General features: G+C 43.3%; 1 protein-coding gene across 2 annotated transcripts in view; it reads left to right on the top strand.

Moving 5' to 3' along the window:
• Positions 1-16,816, top strand: part of prex2 (phosphatidylinositol-3,4,5-trisphosphate-dependent Rac exchange factor 2) — a 638,971-nt gene that overhangs the window by 487,713 nt on the left and 134,442 nt on the right. The window contains exon 33 of one of the 2 annotated variants that reach the window (XM_068030918.1): positions 8,653-8,755. In XM_068030918.1, the coding sequence (XP_067887019.1) occupies positions 8,653-8,755 (103 nt within the window). Of the gene's footprint in view, positions 1-8,652; positions 8,756-16,816 lie in introns of those variants that run through there. The other variant, XM_068030919.1, reaches the window with a different exon arrangement.

A 16,816-nucleotide genomic window follows, 5' to 3' on the forward strand; every position in this document is an offset into this window, starting at 1 on the left:
TTTAATTTGGTCATGCAAGGTTAGCATCAAGCACACCCAGGGCAGGTAAAAATTACTTGAATGCAAATTAAAGCTGTATCTATTCTGCCAAACAATGCACCTCAGATCCAAACACAGAAGAACATCCTTATTGCACTTAATGTGACATTTTTCACTTCCCGCATGAGCAATCCTACCATCTTTGTAAGTGTCATATTAGTGTTGAAGTAAAACTGTTACTCTGCAAATGGCCAATGCCCAATAGGATCTGGTGGAAAATGAAATAAGACCGATAAATGGGCATGGGATGTTGATGCGCGATTAACCCGCACCCGTTTGTTGTGATGCAAGCAGCACACAAACTTTGTGCTAGGAACATAGGAACAGGAGTAGACCATTCAGTCCATTGAGCCCTCTCTGCCATTCAATACAATCATGGCTGATCTTCTACTTCAATGCATTTTTCCCACACTATCCCCATAACCCTTTATGTCATCGGTATTAAGAAATCTGTCAATCTCTACTTTAAACATACTCTGACTGAGCTTCCACAGCCCTCTGGGGTAGAGAATTCTAAAGATCCACAACCGTCTGAGTAAAGAAATTTCTCCTCATCTCTGTCCTAAGTGGCTTTGAAATTGTGTCCCCTAGTTCTGGACTCCCCAGCCAGGGGAAACATCTTACCTGCATTTACCCTGTCTATCCTTTTAAGTATTTTGTATGTTTCAATGAGATCACCTCTCATTCTTCAAAACTCTAGAGAATACAGGCCCAGTTTCCCCAATCTCTCTTTATAGGACAGTCCCGCCATCCCGGGAACAAGTCTGGTGAACCTTCGTTGCACTCCCTCTATGGCAATAATATCCTTCCTAAATTAAGAGGACCAAAACTGCATACAGTACTCCAGGTGCAGTCTAACCAAGGTTCTATACAATTGAAGCAAGGCTTCACTACGCCTCTACTCAAATCTTCTTGCGATAAAGGCTAGCATACCATTAGCCTTCTTAATTGCTTGCTGCACCTGCATGTTAGCTTTCAGTGACTTATTGATGAGGACACCCAGGTCCCTTTGTACATCTACACTTTCTAATCTCTTATCATTTAAGAAATAATCTGCACATCTGTTCCTCATACCAAAATGGATAACCTCACATTTTTCCATATTATATTCCGTTTGCCACGTTCTTGCTACTCACTGTCTTTCCAAATCCCCTTGAAGCCGCTTGGCATCTTCCTCACAACACACATTCCCACCTAGTTTTGGGTCATCTACGAACTTGGAAATATTACATTTGGTCCCCACATCTAAATCATTGATATATATTGTGAACAGCTGGGCCCAAGTACTAATCCTGGTGGTACCCCACTAGTCACAGCTTGCCAAGGCGAGAATGACCCATTTATTCCTACTCCCTGTTTTCTGCCTGTTAGACAATCCCTAATCCATGCCAGTTTATTACCTCCTATCCCATGTGCTTTAATTTTGCTAACCAACCAGGAAATTATAGGCCGGTGAGCCTTACGTCAGTGGTAGGGAAATTATTAGAGAGGATTCTTCGGGACAGGATTTACTCCCATTTGGAAACAAATGGACTTATTAGCAAGAGGCAGCATGGTTTTGTGAAGGGGAGGTCATGTTTCACTAATTTGATTGAATTTTTTGAGGAAGTGACGAAGATGATTGATGAAGGAAGGGCAGTGGATGTTATCGATATGGACTTCAGTAAAGCCTTTGACAAGGTCCCTCATGACAGACTGGTACAAAAGGTGAAGTCACACAGGATCAGAGGTGAGCTGCAAGATGGATACAGAACTGGCTCGGTCATAGAAGACAGAGGGTAGCAGTGGAAGGGTGCATTTCTGAATAGAGGATGTGACTAGTGGTGTTCCGCAGGGATCAGTGCTGGGACCTTTGCTGTTTGTAGTATATATAAATGATTTGGAGGAAAATGTAGCTGGTCTGATTAGCAAGTTTGCGGACGACACAAAGGTTGGTGGAGTTGCGGACAGTGATGAGGATTGTCAGAGGATACAGCAGGATATAGATCAGATGGAGTTTAATCCGGACAAATGTGAGGTAATGCATTTTGGAAGGTCTAATGCAGGTGGAAAGTATACAGTAAATGGCAGAACCCTTAGGAGTATTGACAGGCAGAGAGATCTGGGCATACAGGTCCACAGTTCACTGAAAGTGGCAACGCAGATGGATAAGGTAGTCAAGAAGGCATACGGCATGCTTCCCTTCATCGGTCGGGGCATAGAATATAAAAATTGGCAAGTCATGCTGCAGCTGTACAGAACTTTAGTTAGGCCACACTTAGAATATTGCGTGCAATTCTGGTCGCCACACTACCAGAAGGACGTGGAGGCTTTGGAAAGGGTACAGAGGAGGTTTACCAGGAGGTTGCCTGGTCTGGAGGGCATTAGCTATGAGGAGAGGTTGGATAAACTCGGATTGTTTTCACTCGAACGACGGAGGTGGAGGGGCGACATGATAGAGGTTTACAAAGTTATAAGCGGCATGGACAGAGTGGATAGTCAGAAGCTTTTTGCCCCTAGTGTAGGTAGATGGTAGGGAATATGGGATTACTGTAGGGTTAGTATAAATGGGTGGTTGTTGGTCGGCACAGACTCGGTGGGCCGAAGGGCCTGTTTCAGTGCTGTATCTCTAAATAAAATAAATAAATAAAACATGAATAGGATGGGAATAGAGGGATACGGACCCCAGAAGTGCAGAAGGTTTTAGTTTAGGCAGGCATCAAGATCGGCGCAGGCTTGGAGGGCTGAATGGCCTGTTCCTGTGCTGTACTGTTCTTTGTTCTTTGTTCAACCTCCTGTGGGGGACTTTATCAAAAGCATTCTGAAAATCCCCTTTATCAATTCTGTTAGTAACATCCTCAAAAATCCAGGTTGACTATGCCCAATCAAATCATTATTATCCAAGTGTCCATTTATCACATCCTTGAGAATAGATTCTAACATTTTTCCTACTACTGATGTAAGGCTAACAGGCCTGTAGTTCCTTGTTTTCTCTCTCCCTCCCTTCTTAAAAAGTGGAGTGACATTTGCTACCTTCCAATCTGTAGGAACCGTTACAGAATCTATAGAATTTTGGAAAATGATCACTAATGCATCCACTAAATCCATAGCTACCTCTTTCAACACTCTGGGATGTAGAATATCAGGTCATGGGGACTTAACCTTCAGCCCCATTAACTTCTCCAATACAACCTTCTTACTAATATGCTGAAAATAGAGACATAGAAGGGTTTCGTCTTGCACTTATCAGGACAATTGCAAGAATAATCAATGTAAGGGAAAACAGCAACTTATACTGCATGAGAAGAGAGCGCTGATTGGTTGGCAAGTGAATTCTGATTGGTAGAGGCGTTGCCATGGTGAATGCACCAGTTTACAGTGACTGACAGTTGACTGCCAAGCTTTGTTTAAACTTTAAACCAGGCTGCTTGACACTGATTGGTCAAGGCATTTCCCTGAGGAATGAATCAACAAATGATCGTCACTTATTTTGTTTAGCTGAAACAGGTGCGATGTTTGTACATATTCTTTCTGTCTGCAAAGAACAGGGCCCTGTGTATTCGCAAATGCACCACACTGCGAGCCCTACTGACAATCTTAAATTGGTTGTCAGCGTAATTCTTAGCACACTGTGGATTATTTAGCAAGTGTTGTCCAATTGTGGAACCACATCTAATGTTGAACACTGTGTGTTGAGTTTTGCAAGCACGAGCTGGTTGCGTACGGCCCGTACCTTGCCCGTGGCGAACAGCAGAAGGGACATGTTGTTTGATACGATCCGCCAGTCTTTTGAACGTATGGTCAATATACCTAGCATCACACTGGCATTGAAATTCATATATCACATTACTCATTTTTGTGATAGGCAGGACGTCTTTTTGGCTTGATGGCAGCATCCTGTTAGTGGCGAACACCACACGTGTTGCTACTGCATAGTAGCAGCATGAAACAGCTAGCTTTACCTGTTGCTCAGAATTTTGGGTAATTTGAGGTAGACTGGGCACTTTCCAGGGCCAAGAAAATATGGCCTTAGGCCCATTCATAAGTTTGCACGACATACAGCGAGAAATGATCTGATCAGCGTAGCCATCGTCACGCAGGATGTCTTTGATACGCCCTATTTCAGCATCAAGCTTGCATGGTGAGCAAATGGCTCGGACCCAATTCATGAGGTTGCCCATAAGGCCAATTGTATAACTTTAACACGTGGAACTTTAAGAATCCAATACGTATATTGACCAATGAAGGTAGGCTTGCGGTAGACCATGGTAGAGAACCCTTTCGCAGATTTCTCAACTAGTGAATAAAAAACTAAAAACTATTGCAGCAAGTATTACAAAACATTACGGATAAATTAAAGAATTTTATTTACAAATCTTGGCGCATAAATGATGGAAGGTGTCGTCGACAGTGCTATCAAGCGGCAATTGCTTAGCAATAACCTGCTCAGTGATGCTCTGTTTGGGTTCTGTGAGGGCCACTCAGCTCCTGACCTCATTGGTTCAAACATAGACAAAAGGGATAAACTCAAGAGGTGAGGTGAAAGTGACTGCGCTTGACATCAAGGCAGCATTTGACCGAGTATGGCATCAAGGAGCCCTAGCAAGACTGGAGTCAATGGGAATCAGGAGAAAAACTCTCCGCTGGTTGGAGTCATACCTAGCGCAAAGGAAGATGGTTGTGGTTGTTGGAGGTCAACCATCTTAACTCCAGGACATCACTGCAGGAGTTCCTCAGGGTAGTGTCCTAGGCCCAACCATCTTCAGCTGCTTCATCAGTGACTTTCCTTCAATCATAAGGTCAGAAGTGGGGATGTTCGCTGATGATTGCACAACATTCAGCACCATTTGCGACTCCTCAGATAATGCAGCAGTCCGTGTAGAAATGCAGCAAGACCTGGACAATATCCAGGCTTGGGCTGATAAGTGGCAAGTAACATTTGCACCACACAAGTGCCAGGCAATGACTATCTCCAACAAGCAAGCATCTAATCGTCTCCCCTTGACATTCAATGGCATTACAATCGCTGAATCCCCCATTATCAACATCCTGGGGAGTTACCATTGACCAGAAACTGAACTGGAGTAGCCATATAAATATTGTGACTACAAGAGCAGGTCAGAGGCTAGGAGTCCTGCAGCGAGTAACTCACCTCTTGACTCCCAAAGCCTGTCCACAATCTACAAGGCACAAGTCAGGATTGTGATGGAATATTGTCCACTTGACTAGATGGGTGTAGCTCCAACAATACTCAAGAAGCTCAACACCATCCAGGTCAAAGCAGCCCACTTGATTGGCACCCCATCCACAAGCATTCACTCCCTCCACCACCGATGCACAGTGGTAGCAGTGTGTACCATCTACAAGATGCACTGCAGCAATGCACCAAGGCTCCTTCGACAGCACCTTCCAAACCCGCGACCTCTACCACCTAGAAAGACAAGAGCGGCAAATGCATGGGAACACCACCACCTGCAAGTTCCCCTCCATGCCACACACTATCCTGACTTGGAACGATATCGCAGTTCCTTCACTGTCGCTGGGTCAAATTCCTGGAATTCCCTTCCTAACAGCACAGTGGGTGTACCTACCCCACATGGACTGCAGCGGTTCAAGAAGGCAGCTCACCACCACCTTCTCAAGGGCAATTAGGGATGGACGATAAATGCTGGCCTGGCCAGCGACACCCATATCCCATGAATGAATAAAAAAGAGTTCCCAATATGTGCTCCTGGTAGACAACTATTTCAACTGGGAGCACAATGTTCTAATGTTACTCCTGTTCATGGTTTGCATCACCTTCAGGTGCTCAACAGGTCACAGGACTATTGGTTACTTGTGTTGGCATCCTTCCATCTATGAAACATGATGGACACACAGCAAACAATCCATTTAGGTGGGGTGTCTTTTCTTGATGCACTTTTGTTGATGGCTGTGAAGGCCAATTTTTGAAATGCAGATTCTGCCACAAGTGCCACTTGTGAAGCTGCCAAGTTACACTGTGAGTTGTTGTTTGCAACGTTGGCGCCTGTTGCCAAACTGATCGTAGCCACTGGTTGTCATGGTAGTGCACGCCAGTATTGGTTACTTTGTATGATCAGAATTAGTTTCTATGAATGAGCATTTCCTAATATTTGGATTGGAAGTTTCAAAATTAAAATTTTCTAAAATTCAATTTGTAAAGTCAACTGGGAAACAGGGGCTGCTTCTGACCTACTATCAGGAAATAACAAGACACCAGAAGTTTGAAGATATTTCTTTCACTATTACCAAGGGCTCAGATGTGTGTTTACTAAGTTATCAGGCATGTACAACTATACACAGTAATGCCTTTCAAAGTACTTATGTGTAAACTGGTGCCTTGCTGAAAGTAATGTGGGTGGCTTAGAGTGCCATGGTGCAGTTGTAACAGCTTCCTCCTTTTGGGCTTGTAGCCATTCTGCAAAAGGAGGATGGTACAAATTGAAAGGCATTATTTTGCATATCTTTGTGGTAATTACTGTAAACATTGTGTTTTGTAGAGAAACACAAACACTGCTTTGAACCTGAAACAATGAAATTCATTGCGAAAGTGAACGTGTGCAGTTATCATTGCACCAACTAGGGATGGGCAATAATGCCAGCCTTGCCACTGATGCCTACAACAGGCATAGCTGTTTCCACAATGTTCAGCATCCCCATGCACACCTTCCCAGGCTGCAATATCCATAATGGGCCACTCAGATCAGATAAGGGGTTTTATTTGCTGTATGTCACCGCCAGGTCTCTTAGAATAAATTGTGTAATATCTTGCTGGTTGAAAATGGAAAAGCACAATAAGTAGTTTCATGTATTTAGTTATATCTGTTTTTAAAGATGGGGGAATAAATCTGACTCAAAGACATGCCTGTCATATGTATACAGGATAAACAATGGAACAGATGAGCTTTCATAAAATTTACAAGCTATTACATATGTAAATAGAATGTATGAGAGGATATATTCCATGCCCAGGCCAAGTACATGCTGGAGATCAGAAAGTTAGGCGCCATGTCCCACCACCAGAAATGCAATTGGAGAGCATTGCCTCATATTTTCTTACTGGGCAGCACTAAGGGAGAAAGGAATGCATGCTGCTGGAGGCCTCATTAAAGCCTAGAAAATTATATTACTGAAGGTATGGCTTTGTTCCTCTGCATATTTTCTCATTTGTTCCCAGAATGCAACTCCATCACTTTGTGCATGTATAAAACAGCTACGTTCTAAATTGAATGGCTCCTGATCTTTGCATTTTTAATTTTTTGCTTTTCACTATCCACTGTTAAAAGGAATTTAATTGTGATTTATAACCACCTGCATTATTAGGATAGACTATTCCTTTTGGAATTCCTCTTGTTTTCAGAAAGTTCAGACCAGGGGCAGTTCCAGAGAAATGATCAGGAGGAGTCTGCTTGTATCTGTCATAGGCTGCATTTATCTACTGTTACCCGAGTATGTGAGAGCACAGATCCGGCCAAAACAACTTGTCAGAGGAAATGTGCTTTTGCTAGCTACACTTAAATACAAAGCCTTTCTCCATGTTGGATTGTGCCTTCATTGCGTTATTTACTATAAGCAGAAAGTAGTCTTAAGATACTGGAATAGTAGGGATTGTTTGTACATGTCAACATGCACACCAATCTGGATATCAGTATGTGACTACAGAGCTTGATTGTTTCACAGTTATTTGAGGTTTATAGGCCCTAGGAAGATGCTCAGCTAGTAAGGTTTTCAATTATACATTTAATCTTGAGGCTGTGCCTGACTAATGTTTCGTATGCATAAAAGGCAATTAAAAAGTTGGAAGCTAAGTGAAGACTTGGCATGGGTAAGCAGTATATGTGGAAAACATTGGCAGACAACACTGTGTATACTTTGTAGTAATGAATCTTTGGCAATATAATAGGGGTGCTAAGAATTATTCTTATTTAGATTTGCACTGCAGAACAAAATATTTATTTAACAAAGGACTACATTAATCCTGCATTAGCTGAGGCCCAAAAACAGTAGCAGCAACCGAATATAAAAGTATAGGAATTTCCTTGGAGCTGCTTCTGCTCTGCCACTTCATTAGTGATGTATCCTAAAACTGTTCAAAGCAAGGTTTAATTACCCTAAAAGGTGTGAGTGCCTGAGGAAATCAACAAACAAGATGATTGATGTTCTCAATTTACTCACTGAGACAGCAGCAAGTGAAGAAAAGTAAGTGATTCTTTAGGGGCAGCTAGCAGCAAATGAGGACTGATCAAAGATAACCGTGCAGTTCTTTACATTTTCTAAAACAGGTTACAAACATTTACAGCATATATTGCAAGTGATATGCAGGTCTGTTTTAAACAGTTTGATGGCTCCATGCCTTCTCAGTATGTCAGTGGAATATTGCAGTCATTAAGAATATTTCTTAATGTCAGTACCTTACAATTTGTATTGACTTTGTTTTACCAATATCCCAGTATATTTGATCAAAAAACCTTTGTCAAATGCACTGCATTACAAGTAGTGCTTCTGTAATTCATGCAAATACGTTTTGAGTTGTAGTGCATTAAGTCGGTATACAGCTGCAACCAATCCCATGTTGATCCTCTAATTTCTTTCCTGTTTGCTAATGTCTTCTAGATGGATGAGCAAGCTATGTTGGAAGACACTCTGGTTGCCTTGTCTGGCTTGGAAAAGGTCACATTCTATTTACAAAAGTCTGAAGAAGAACCACTAGTAGCAAGTAAGGCACTTTCTTCCCATTGTGTAATCTTAAGCCTGAGTTCTGTACAAATCTTGTGAAAGAGGCCAGCTAGAGCATCAACACATGACTCCATTCAAGTGCTACCATTCGATCACAAACACCATAATTGCATATATTTTAACAGATTGCTTTGCTGACGTGGAGACCTAAAAACATTCATTTTTGTTTAAATTATAATCTATTGTAGTTTATGTTGCCCAAAAATTGGAATGTCCTAACTTTATTTAAATTCCTCAATATTTAGAGAGCATCTTGCTAACTAGGTACAGTTTTCAGTCTCGAAGGCTGCAGTCATACTGCACCTACACATCTCAGAATAGTATCTATGGCATGCAATGATAGACTGGAGTTCTACTGCTGATTGGATATAAATGTATATAAGACACCACAATTCCTGGCCAGAATGTTGTGAGATAGACTGCATATGTCCTGCTATAAGTCCCACTCTGCCTAAAACTCATTGGCTGAAACTGGTGTCAATATATACTCCGATAATTAGTGTCACACTGAAGACTGTCACAAAGGAGTAGTGTTTGTGTATGCTTGGATGCACCCACAGAGCATCACTTACTGGTAATTAATTTTCAATGCTATGAGTGAGTTGGCGAGATCATCCACTTTATCTTAATGTTCAAAAACATTGAAAATTATGTTGATACGGTGCCCAGGAAGTCCACTGTAGTGTTCTCGAGTTGTAATGTGAATTCAAACCAGTGTGACAGCATCCTGAAGGGTGACTTGTATCTCCTTACTTCAGTGTGCTCGAGAGCCCAATTGGGCATTGACTCCTGAACATACTGTCACTTTTGCTCTGATGTGCACACTAAACTGCTTTGTACTGATGTGAAACTGGCAGTATAACTGCACTTTATAAAATAATTTTTAAAATCAGCTTAGATCTTTATCATTGGATACTGGGACTGAAATGTTTTATATTAGTACTGTAAAAAACAAATTAATTTTACTTCCTGTTAGGCTGACTGAGTTTTTGTGGTATTTTGAGTGATAACAGTATGACCTAAAATCTAAAGATGAGTACTAAATTTGGTCTAATTTCAACTGATTCTTCGGGCATATTCTGATTTACTGTACTTAGATATAGATTTTGTAGTTTGTTTTAGAAATTGGCTGTATGTACATAAGATACATATATATATATATATATATACACATAAATATATAGATACAAAAGTGCTTCTATATTTTTTGTTAAGTATATGTTTTTGAGGACTTATATTTAAGTTGTGGAGATGGATTCATTGGAAGGCTGAAAATTTCATAGAAGCTGGACTTTGCTTTGGTGTTGACAGTTCATTGAAAGGACACTGATGTTGGTTCAAAATTGCCTTGCTCGAAGTCACGTGCTTTAAGCAATAAACAACAGAAACCTTGGAGACCTGGGGAAGATGTTTACAGGGAAGTGACAGGTTAAGATTTATAGGATCAGGAGGCTTGACTCTTAAGATATTGTTTTTGGTTTCGCTTTGGACAGTGTGTTGGGGTGTGAACTGTTTTTAAGACAGTTGGAGAAAGCCAGCCAAGAGTGCAGCTACCATCAGCTCACCCTCTTCCATCTCTTTGAGAACTTCCTGAGAATCAAGTGTAAGAAATAGATAAACTGATGCTGCATTTCTTCTGAAAAGCCTGCCAAACTGATCCTCAACGTCGCCTGAAAATAACTGTTCTGGAAAGATCCCAGTGACAGCTGCCTATGCATATTTGGGACACCAGACCAAAAACGGGCAACTGACATCTTTCCATATCTTTTTTTTCAAGAGTTAGCAAGTATTTGGCCAAAGTATTCATTTTTGCCTTTTGTTTATAACAGACCTCCAGAGAGAATTTCTGTATTTTTTTCAGTTTGTGTGTGGGGAATTTAAAAAGGGGAGCTTTCATATTTCAATCTGTGTCTTACTGCTTTGTGTCGTAACTGGTTAAGTCTTATTTTATAATAAACTGATAATTTTTTTGTTTATTAAAGAAACCTGGTTGGTGTATTTTGTTCTGGGATAAAGAGTAGAGTCTATGCTTGACCGCTTCGGTAACTGGGTAAACATTTACAAAAATATATGTTGTGACCTGTGGAGAAGTGGAACTAGAAAAGACAGTGCACTCCTCCGTCCTCGGTCGTAACAACAGACATAACAACGCCACTATCTCCTAAATCGAGACAAACTCTTGAAAATCAAGACATTTGGTATAAAAGTCATGAGTTGGTGAGGACAGAAGTGTAGGAAATGGGTCGGACACGGTCGGGGGCCCTGTCAAACACAGTGCGGGGGAATTCACAGTTGAGGTAAAAGGAAGATATATCAGAGGCGCTGTTGTGGAAGATTTCATCATCGGAGACGGAGAAACTAAGAGAATGGAATGGAATCCTTACAGGAGGCTGGGTGTGAGGAAGTGTAGGATAAGGTTAGGGTAATGAAAATGACCAAAACGAGGTGCAAGAGCTGGAAGATTAATTTCTCTTCTTGCAACACTCACATCATCTGTCTCAACAAGAGGCATGAAATAAAAGGAAAAAACAGGTGCTCAAATCCTTTGAAATGAGAACAGAAACTACCGGAACTTTCTGTTCTCATTTCAGAGTTCCAGCATGCGCAGTATTTTGCTCAAAACCTTTGTTGCTCCTATCCACTAGTTGGACATGAAAGTTAGGTTCCATTACTCTGTATTGCTCTAATTTATGACCAGGTAACCAATGACATGTTACCATTATTCGTACAAAGAGCAGAATTTAATGCAGCCATTTAAGATGGGAATGGTGGCGTGGGGGGATGAATAATTACATCGGAACCATCTGTCCGTAAATCTGGTGTCGTGACATTGGTTCCGGATTTTGTCAGCGGCAGGAAAGCACCATGGTGGTGTTGACGTCCTGGTGCGATGGAAATCTATTTTAAATTGCTGAGCAGCTTTTTTTAAACGCACTTTACTCTAAGTATTTCTGATTTAATGATTGACCCTACATTTAGTGAACGGTGGGCAGCACTCATGTGCCTTTGGGTTCATGACCGTTAAAACCTGGCGGCACCAAGGCAAGAGGCTTCATTACCATGACGAGGAGGCAGCCCTGAGCACTCCTGAATAGCGGAAGAGGGTGGGTTTGGACTTCTTTGTCAAACTGTGTTGCTATGTGCTCTGCAAGGGGATTCGGGATCCAGGGGACTCTGCAGGGGTTTAGTGTGAGTTTGGGGGAGCTTACCAGATTGCTGTGTGATACATTTGGTCGCTCATATTGCTGGAAGAGAGAATCAGCCATTAGCAAGGTTGGGCTCTGAGGTCCATCAGGGACTCCACCAAGAGAATTGTCAAAAGCTCAGTTGCCAAGTCAGGGTCGTCTCTGCATCGACAGTGATCTGCAGGCCCATGGGTCACCGGGTATGGGTCTCATACACACTGTATGGTTTGCACCTCAGGATCGCTATGGGCCTCCACTAGAGTTTCCTCTGGCTTCACCCTGCCCAGGCGTAGTTCACCATCTTTCAGGTCCTAACACGTATGCTCATGCTCCATCTCCCTGCCAAAACAGGAGAGATGGCCTGGTGGTGTGCCCGCCATGTGGGTGGCAGGATACGCCACCTCCGATGGACGGAGGGCCGCAGGCTGCTATGCCTGTCCGTGAAGCTCCACGACGAGAGCAACAGCAGTTGGCCATGCCAAGCAGGGCCCATGTATGCCAGTAAGTGTACTGGATTCTGATCAGCTACCTCCAAATAGCCAAGCGCATTGTCAGCAAAGACTGCGGCTCTCCAGGGAGGCTGTCACCTCTGGGATTTGGGGGTCACCCAAAGCCAGTGGCCCCGAAGATCACCATGGCACTGAACTTCTACGCATCTGGATCTTTCCAGGGATTCACCAGGGACATTGGTGGGGTCTCACAGGTAGTAGCCCACCACTGCATCAATGAGGTGACCAATGTCCTGTTCAAGAGGGCTGGCGACTATATGCGCTATCGGACCGACCCTGACAGGCTGAGCAGCCATCAGGTTTTGGCCCGTCGTTGGATTCCCCAAGTGCAAGGTGTGACAATTGCATGCATTTGGCCATCAAAGCTCCCATGGACCAGCCAGCCACCTTTATCAACAGGAAGGGCTTCCATTCAATCAATGTCCAACTGGTCTGCAACAATCGAAAGCGTTTCCTGCAGGTGTGTGCCTGCTTCCCACCACAGTTTTTCAGGCCCCCGCTCACATTCATGGATGGATTCTTGGGGACAAGGGATACCCATTGAAGACTAAAATAAAAGCAAAATAGTGCGGATGCTGGAAATCTGAGATAAAAACAGAAAGTGCTGGAAATACTCAGCAGGTCTGGCAGCATCTGTGGGGATAGAAACAGCGTTAACATTTTGGGTTGATGACCTTTCATTAGAACTGGCAAAGGTTAGAAATATAATAGGTTTTGAGCAAGTGAAAGGGGGGAAGGGGACAATAAGTACAAAGGGAAGGTCTGTGATAGGGTGGAAGAGATTAAATGACATAGATGTCATGGAATAAAAGGAAAAGGGAGTGGTAATAGTTGTAGTAAAAGAGTAAGTATTTGTCTAGAGAAAGGGTTAATGGCAGAATAATTAAAAGCTCTGTCCGAAAGCGAAAACATGAAAAACAAGTTTAAGACCAGCACATGGTTAAAAATAAATACAATCAAAATGGCGGTCATGGTCTTAAATTGTTGAACTCAATATTGAGTCCAAAAGTACCTAGCAAAGGATTCAGCTTTATCCCCTTAAGCCCCCACCTCAAGGAATTTCACGCTCAGCACAACGTTGAGCTCTTCTTCTGTAACCTTCACCTCCGGGCTCACTTCTTTGGCCAGAAGTCCTCCCCGCGACCAGTGGACACACCTCCTCTTGGACCCCTCTCTCTGGCCTCTTATCTGCTCTTGATTTTATCATTGAGAATTATCGGCGTGAGATCGGTCATCATAAATTCTAACCGTTTCCAGTTCTGATAAAAGGTCACAGACCTGAAACATTAACACTGATTCTCACCCCACAGATGCTGTTTTTATTTCCGATTTCCAGCCTCTGCAATATTTCGCTTTTACTTTAATTTCTCTGCTCCCCTCACTCACTCTAACCTGTCTCCTTTTGAAATTGTTCACTCCGTTCTCTTAGGTCTAACACCAAGATTGTGATCAAATCTGCTGACAAGGGTGATGCTGTTGTTGTCTGGTGTACCAACCTCTGCCTTGCAGAGGCTGAGCACCAACTCTCAGACACTTCTTTCTACCTTCCCCGGACCCATGATCCCACTACTGAAAATCAAGCCACTGTCTCCAGGACTGTCATTGACTACATCTCCTCTGGAGATCTTACATCTACAGCTTCCCACCTCATAGTCCTGCAAACCCGGACATCCCACTTCTCCTTCCCAAGATCCATAAACAGTACTTTCCTGCTCGACCCATTATTTCAGCCTGCTCCTGCCCCATTGAACTTAATTCCTCCTATCTTGACTATTTTTTCTCCCCTTGTCCAGTCTTTTCCCATCTACATCCGTGACTCTTCTGACACCCTGTGTCATTTCAACAACTTCCAGTTTCCTGGCCCTAACCACCTCCTCTTCACCATGGATGTCGAATCACTATATCTCCATTCTCCACCAGGACCGTCTGCGGGCTCTCCGCTTCTTCCTTGAACAGAGACCCAACCAGTCCCCACCATCACCACCCTCCTCCGCCTGGCAGAACATGTTCTCACGTTGAACAACTTCCCCTTCAACTCCACTCACTTCCTCCAAAATGTTGCTTTGGGTACCTGCATGGTTCCTAGTTATGCCTGTCTTTTTGGAGGACATGTCAAACACCCCTTGTTCTAGTCTTACTCAGGCCCCCTCCCCCAACTCTTTTTCCAGTACATTGGTGACTGTATCGGTGCTGCTTCCTGCTAGTGCCCCAAACTGGAAAACTTCTTCAACTTTGCTTCCAATTTCCACCCTTCTTCCACCTTTACATGGTCCAGCTCTGACACTTCCCTTCCCTTCTATGACTTCTCTGTCTCCATTTCTGAGGATAGGCTGTCTACTAAGCCCACCAACTCCCACAGCTATCTCGACTATACTTCCTCACACCCTGCTTCCTGTAAGGACCCCATTCCATTCTCCCAGTTTCTCCATCTCTGTCGCATCTGTTATGTTGACGCTACCTTCCACAGCAGCAGAGGGGGAGGCCTTACATGGTGATGAGGTGCCTGAACGACACTCGTCCATCGACGAGGAGGACACAGAGGAGGAAGAGGGGCAAGCAGCAATGGATAGTGAAGACCTTGTGTGGGAAGCCAGACAGATTGAGCAACGTGCTAAAGGAGGCAAGAGACAACCTCATAATTACCCGCTTCCAGCCACCCTGATGCTCACTCAGAGAGATTCCAATAAAGACTTACCTTAATACATGTAGTCTGTTGCCTCCTTTCCATTTGTGTTCTCTGACTTGCAACCAGCTACAATTTGCGCTAGTGCCCATGGGAGAACATGCATTAATGAGGGCTATGGTCACATTGGCATTGCACTAAGGGGGAAGGGGGAAGTCAGCAGCTCACAGTTAAGGCACAATGGAACATGGCTTTCATGGAATCATAGAAAGTTTAAGGTGCAGAAAGAGGCCATTCAGCCCATCATGTCTCTGCCAGCTTTAAATCGATCCACCTATTCTAATCCTACCTTCCAGCATTTGGTCCGTAGCCCTGCAGATTACGGCACTTGAGGTGCATATCCAGACTCCTTTTGAATGAGTTGAGGGTCTCTGCCTCAACTACATTTTCAGGCAGTGAGTTCCTGCTAGTGCCCCAAACTGGAAAACTTCTTCAACTTTGCTTCCAATTTCCACCCTTCTTTCACCTTTACATGGTCCAGCTCTGACACTTCCCTTCCCTTCTGTGACTTCTCTGTCTACATTTCTGAGGATAGGCTGTCTACTAAGCCCACCCTCTGTGTGAAAAAGTTTTTCCTCATCTCTAATTTTTCTACCAATCACTTTAAACCTATGCCCCCTCATCACTGACCTCTCTGCTTAGGTGAATAGATCCCTCACCTCCACTCTATCCAGGCCCGTCACTATTTTGTACATTTCAATCAAATCTCCCCTCAGCCTTCTCTGTTCCAAGGGGAACAAGCTCAGCCTATCCAATATTTCCTCATAGCTGCATTTTTCCAGCCCTGGCAGCATCCTCGTAAATCTCCTCTGTACCCTCTCTAGTGCAATTACATCCTTTCTGTAATGAGGTGACCAGAACTGTACACAGTACTCAAGTTGTGGCCTAACCAATGAGTTATACAGTTCCAGCACAACCTCCCTGCTCTTATATTCTATACCTCAGCTAATGAAGAAAAGGATACCATATGCCTTCTTAACCACCTTATTGACCTGTCCTGCTACCTTCAGGGATCTGTGGACATTCACTCCAATGTCCCTCTCATCCTCGACACTTCTCAGTATTTTCCCGTTAATCGTGTATTCCTTTGCCTTGTTTGACCTCCCCAAATGCATCACCTCACATTTCTCCAGGTTGAATTCCATTTGCCACTTTTCTGCCCATCTGACCAGACCATCAATATCTTTCTGCAGCCTACAGCTATCTTCCTCGCTATCTACCACATGGCCAATCTTTGTGTAGTCCGCAAACGTCTTGTTCATGCCCCTTACATCTACGTCCAAATCATTAATATATACCACAAAAAGCAGGGGTCCCAGAACGGAGCCCTGCGGAATGCCACTGGAAACAGCCCTCCAGTCGCAAAAACATCTGTTAACAATTACCCCTTGTTTCCTGCCACTGAGCCAATTTTGTATCCACCTTGCTGCATTTCCCTGGATCCCTTGGAATTTTATTTTTTTAAAGTCTGCCATGTGGGACCTTGTCAAAAGCCTTGTTAAAATCTATGTAGACCACATCAACTGCACTACCCTCATCTATCTTTCTTGTTACTTCTTCAAAAAATAAAATCAAGTTGGACAAACAAGATTTTCCCTTAACAAATCCATGCTGACTATCCTTGATTAACCTGTGCCTTTCTAAGTGACAGTTTATCCTGTCTC

The sequence above is a fragment of the Heterodontus francisci genome, chromosome 5 (genome assembly GCF_036365525.1).
Source record: "Heterodontus francisci isolate sHetFra1 chromosome 5, sHetFra1.hap1, whole genome shotgun sequence".
In the NCBI taxonomy this organism is placed as follows: domain Eukaryota; kingdom Metazoa; phylum Chordata; class Chondrichthyes; order Heterodontiformes; family Heterodontidae; genus Heterodontus; species Heterodontus francisci.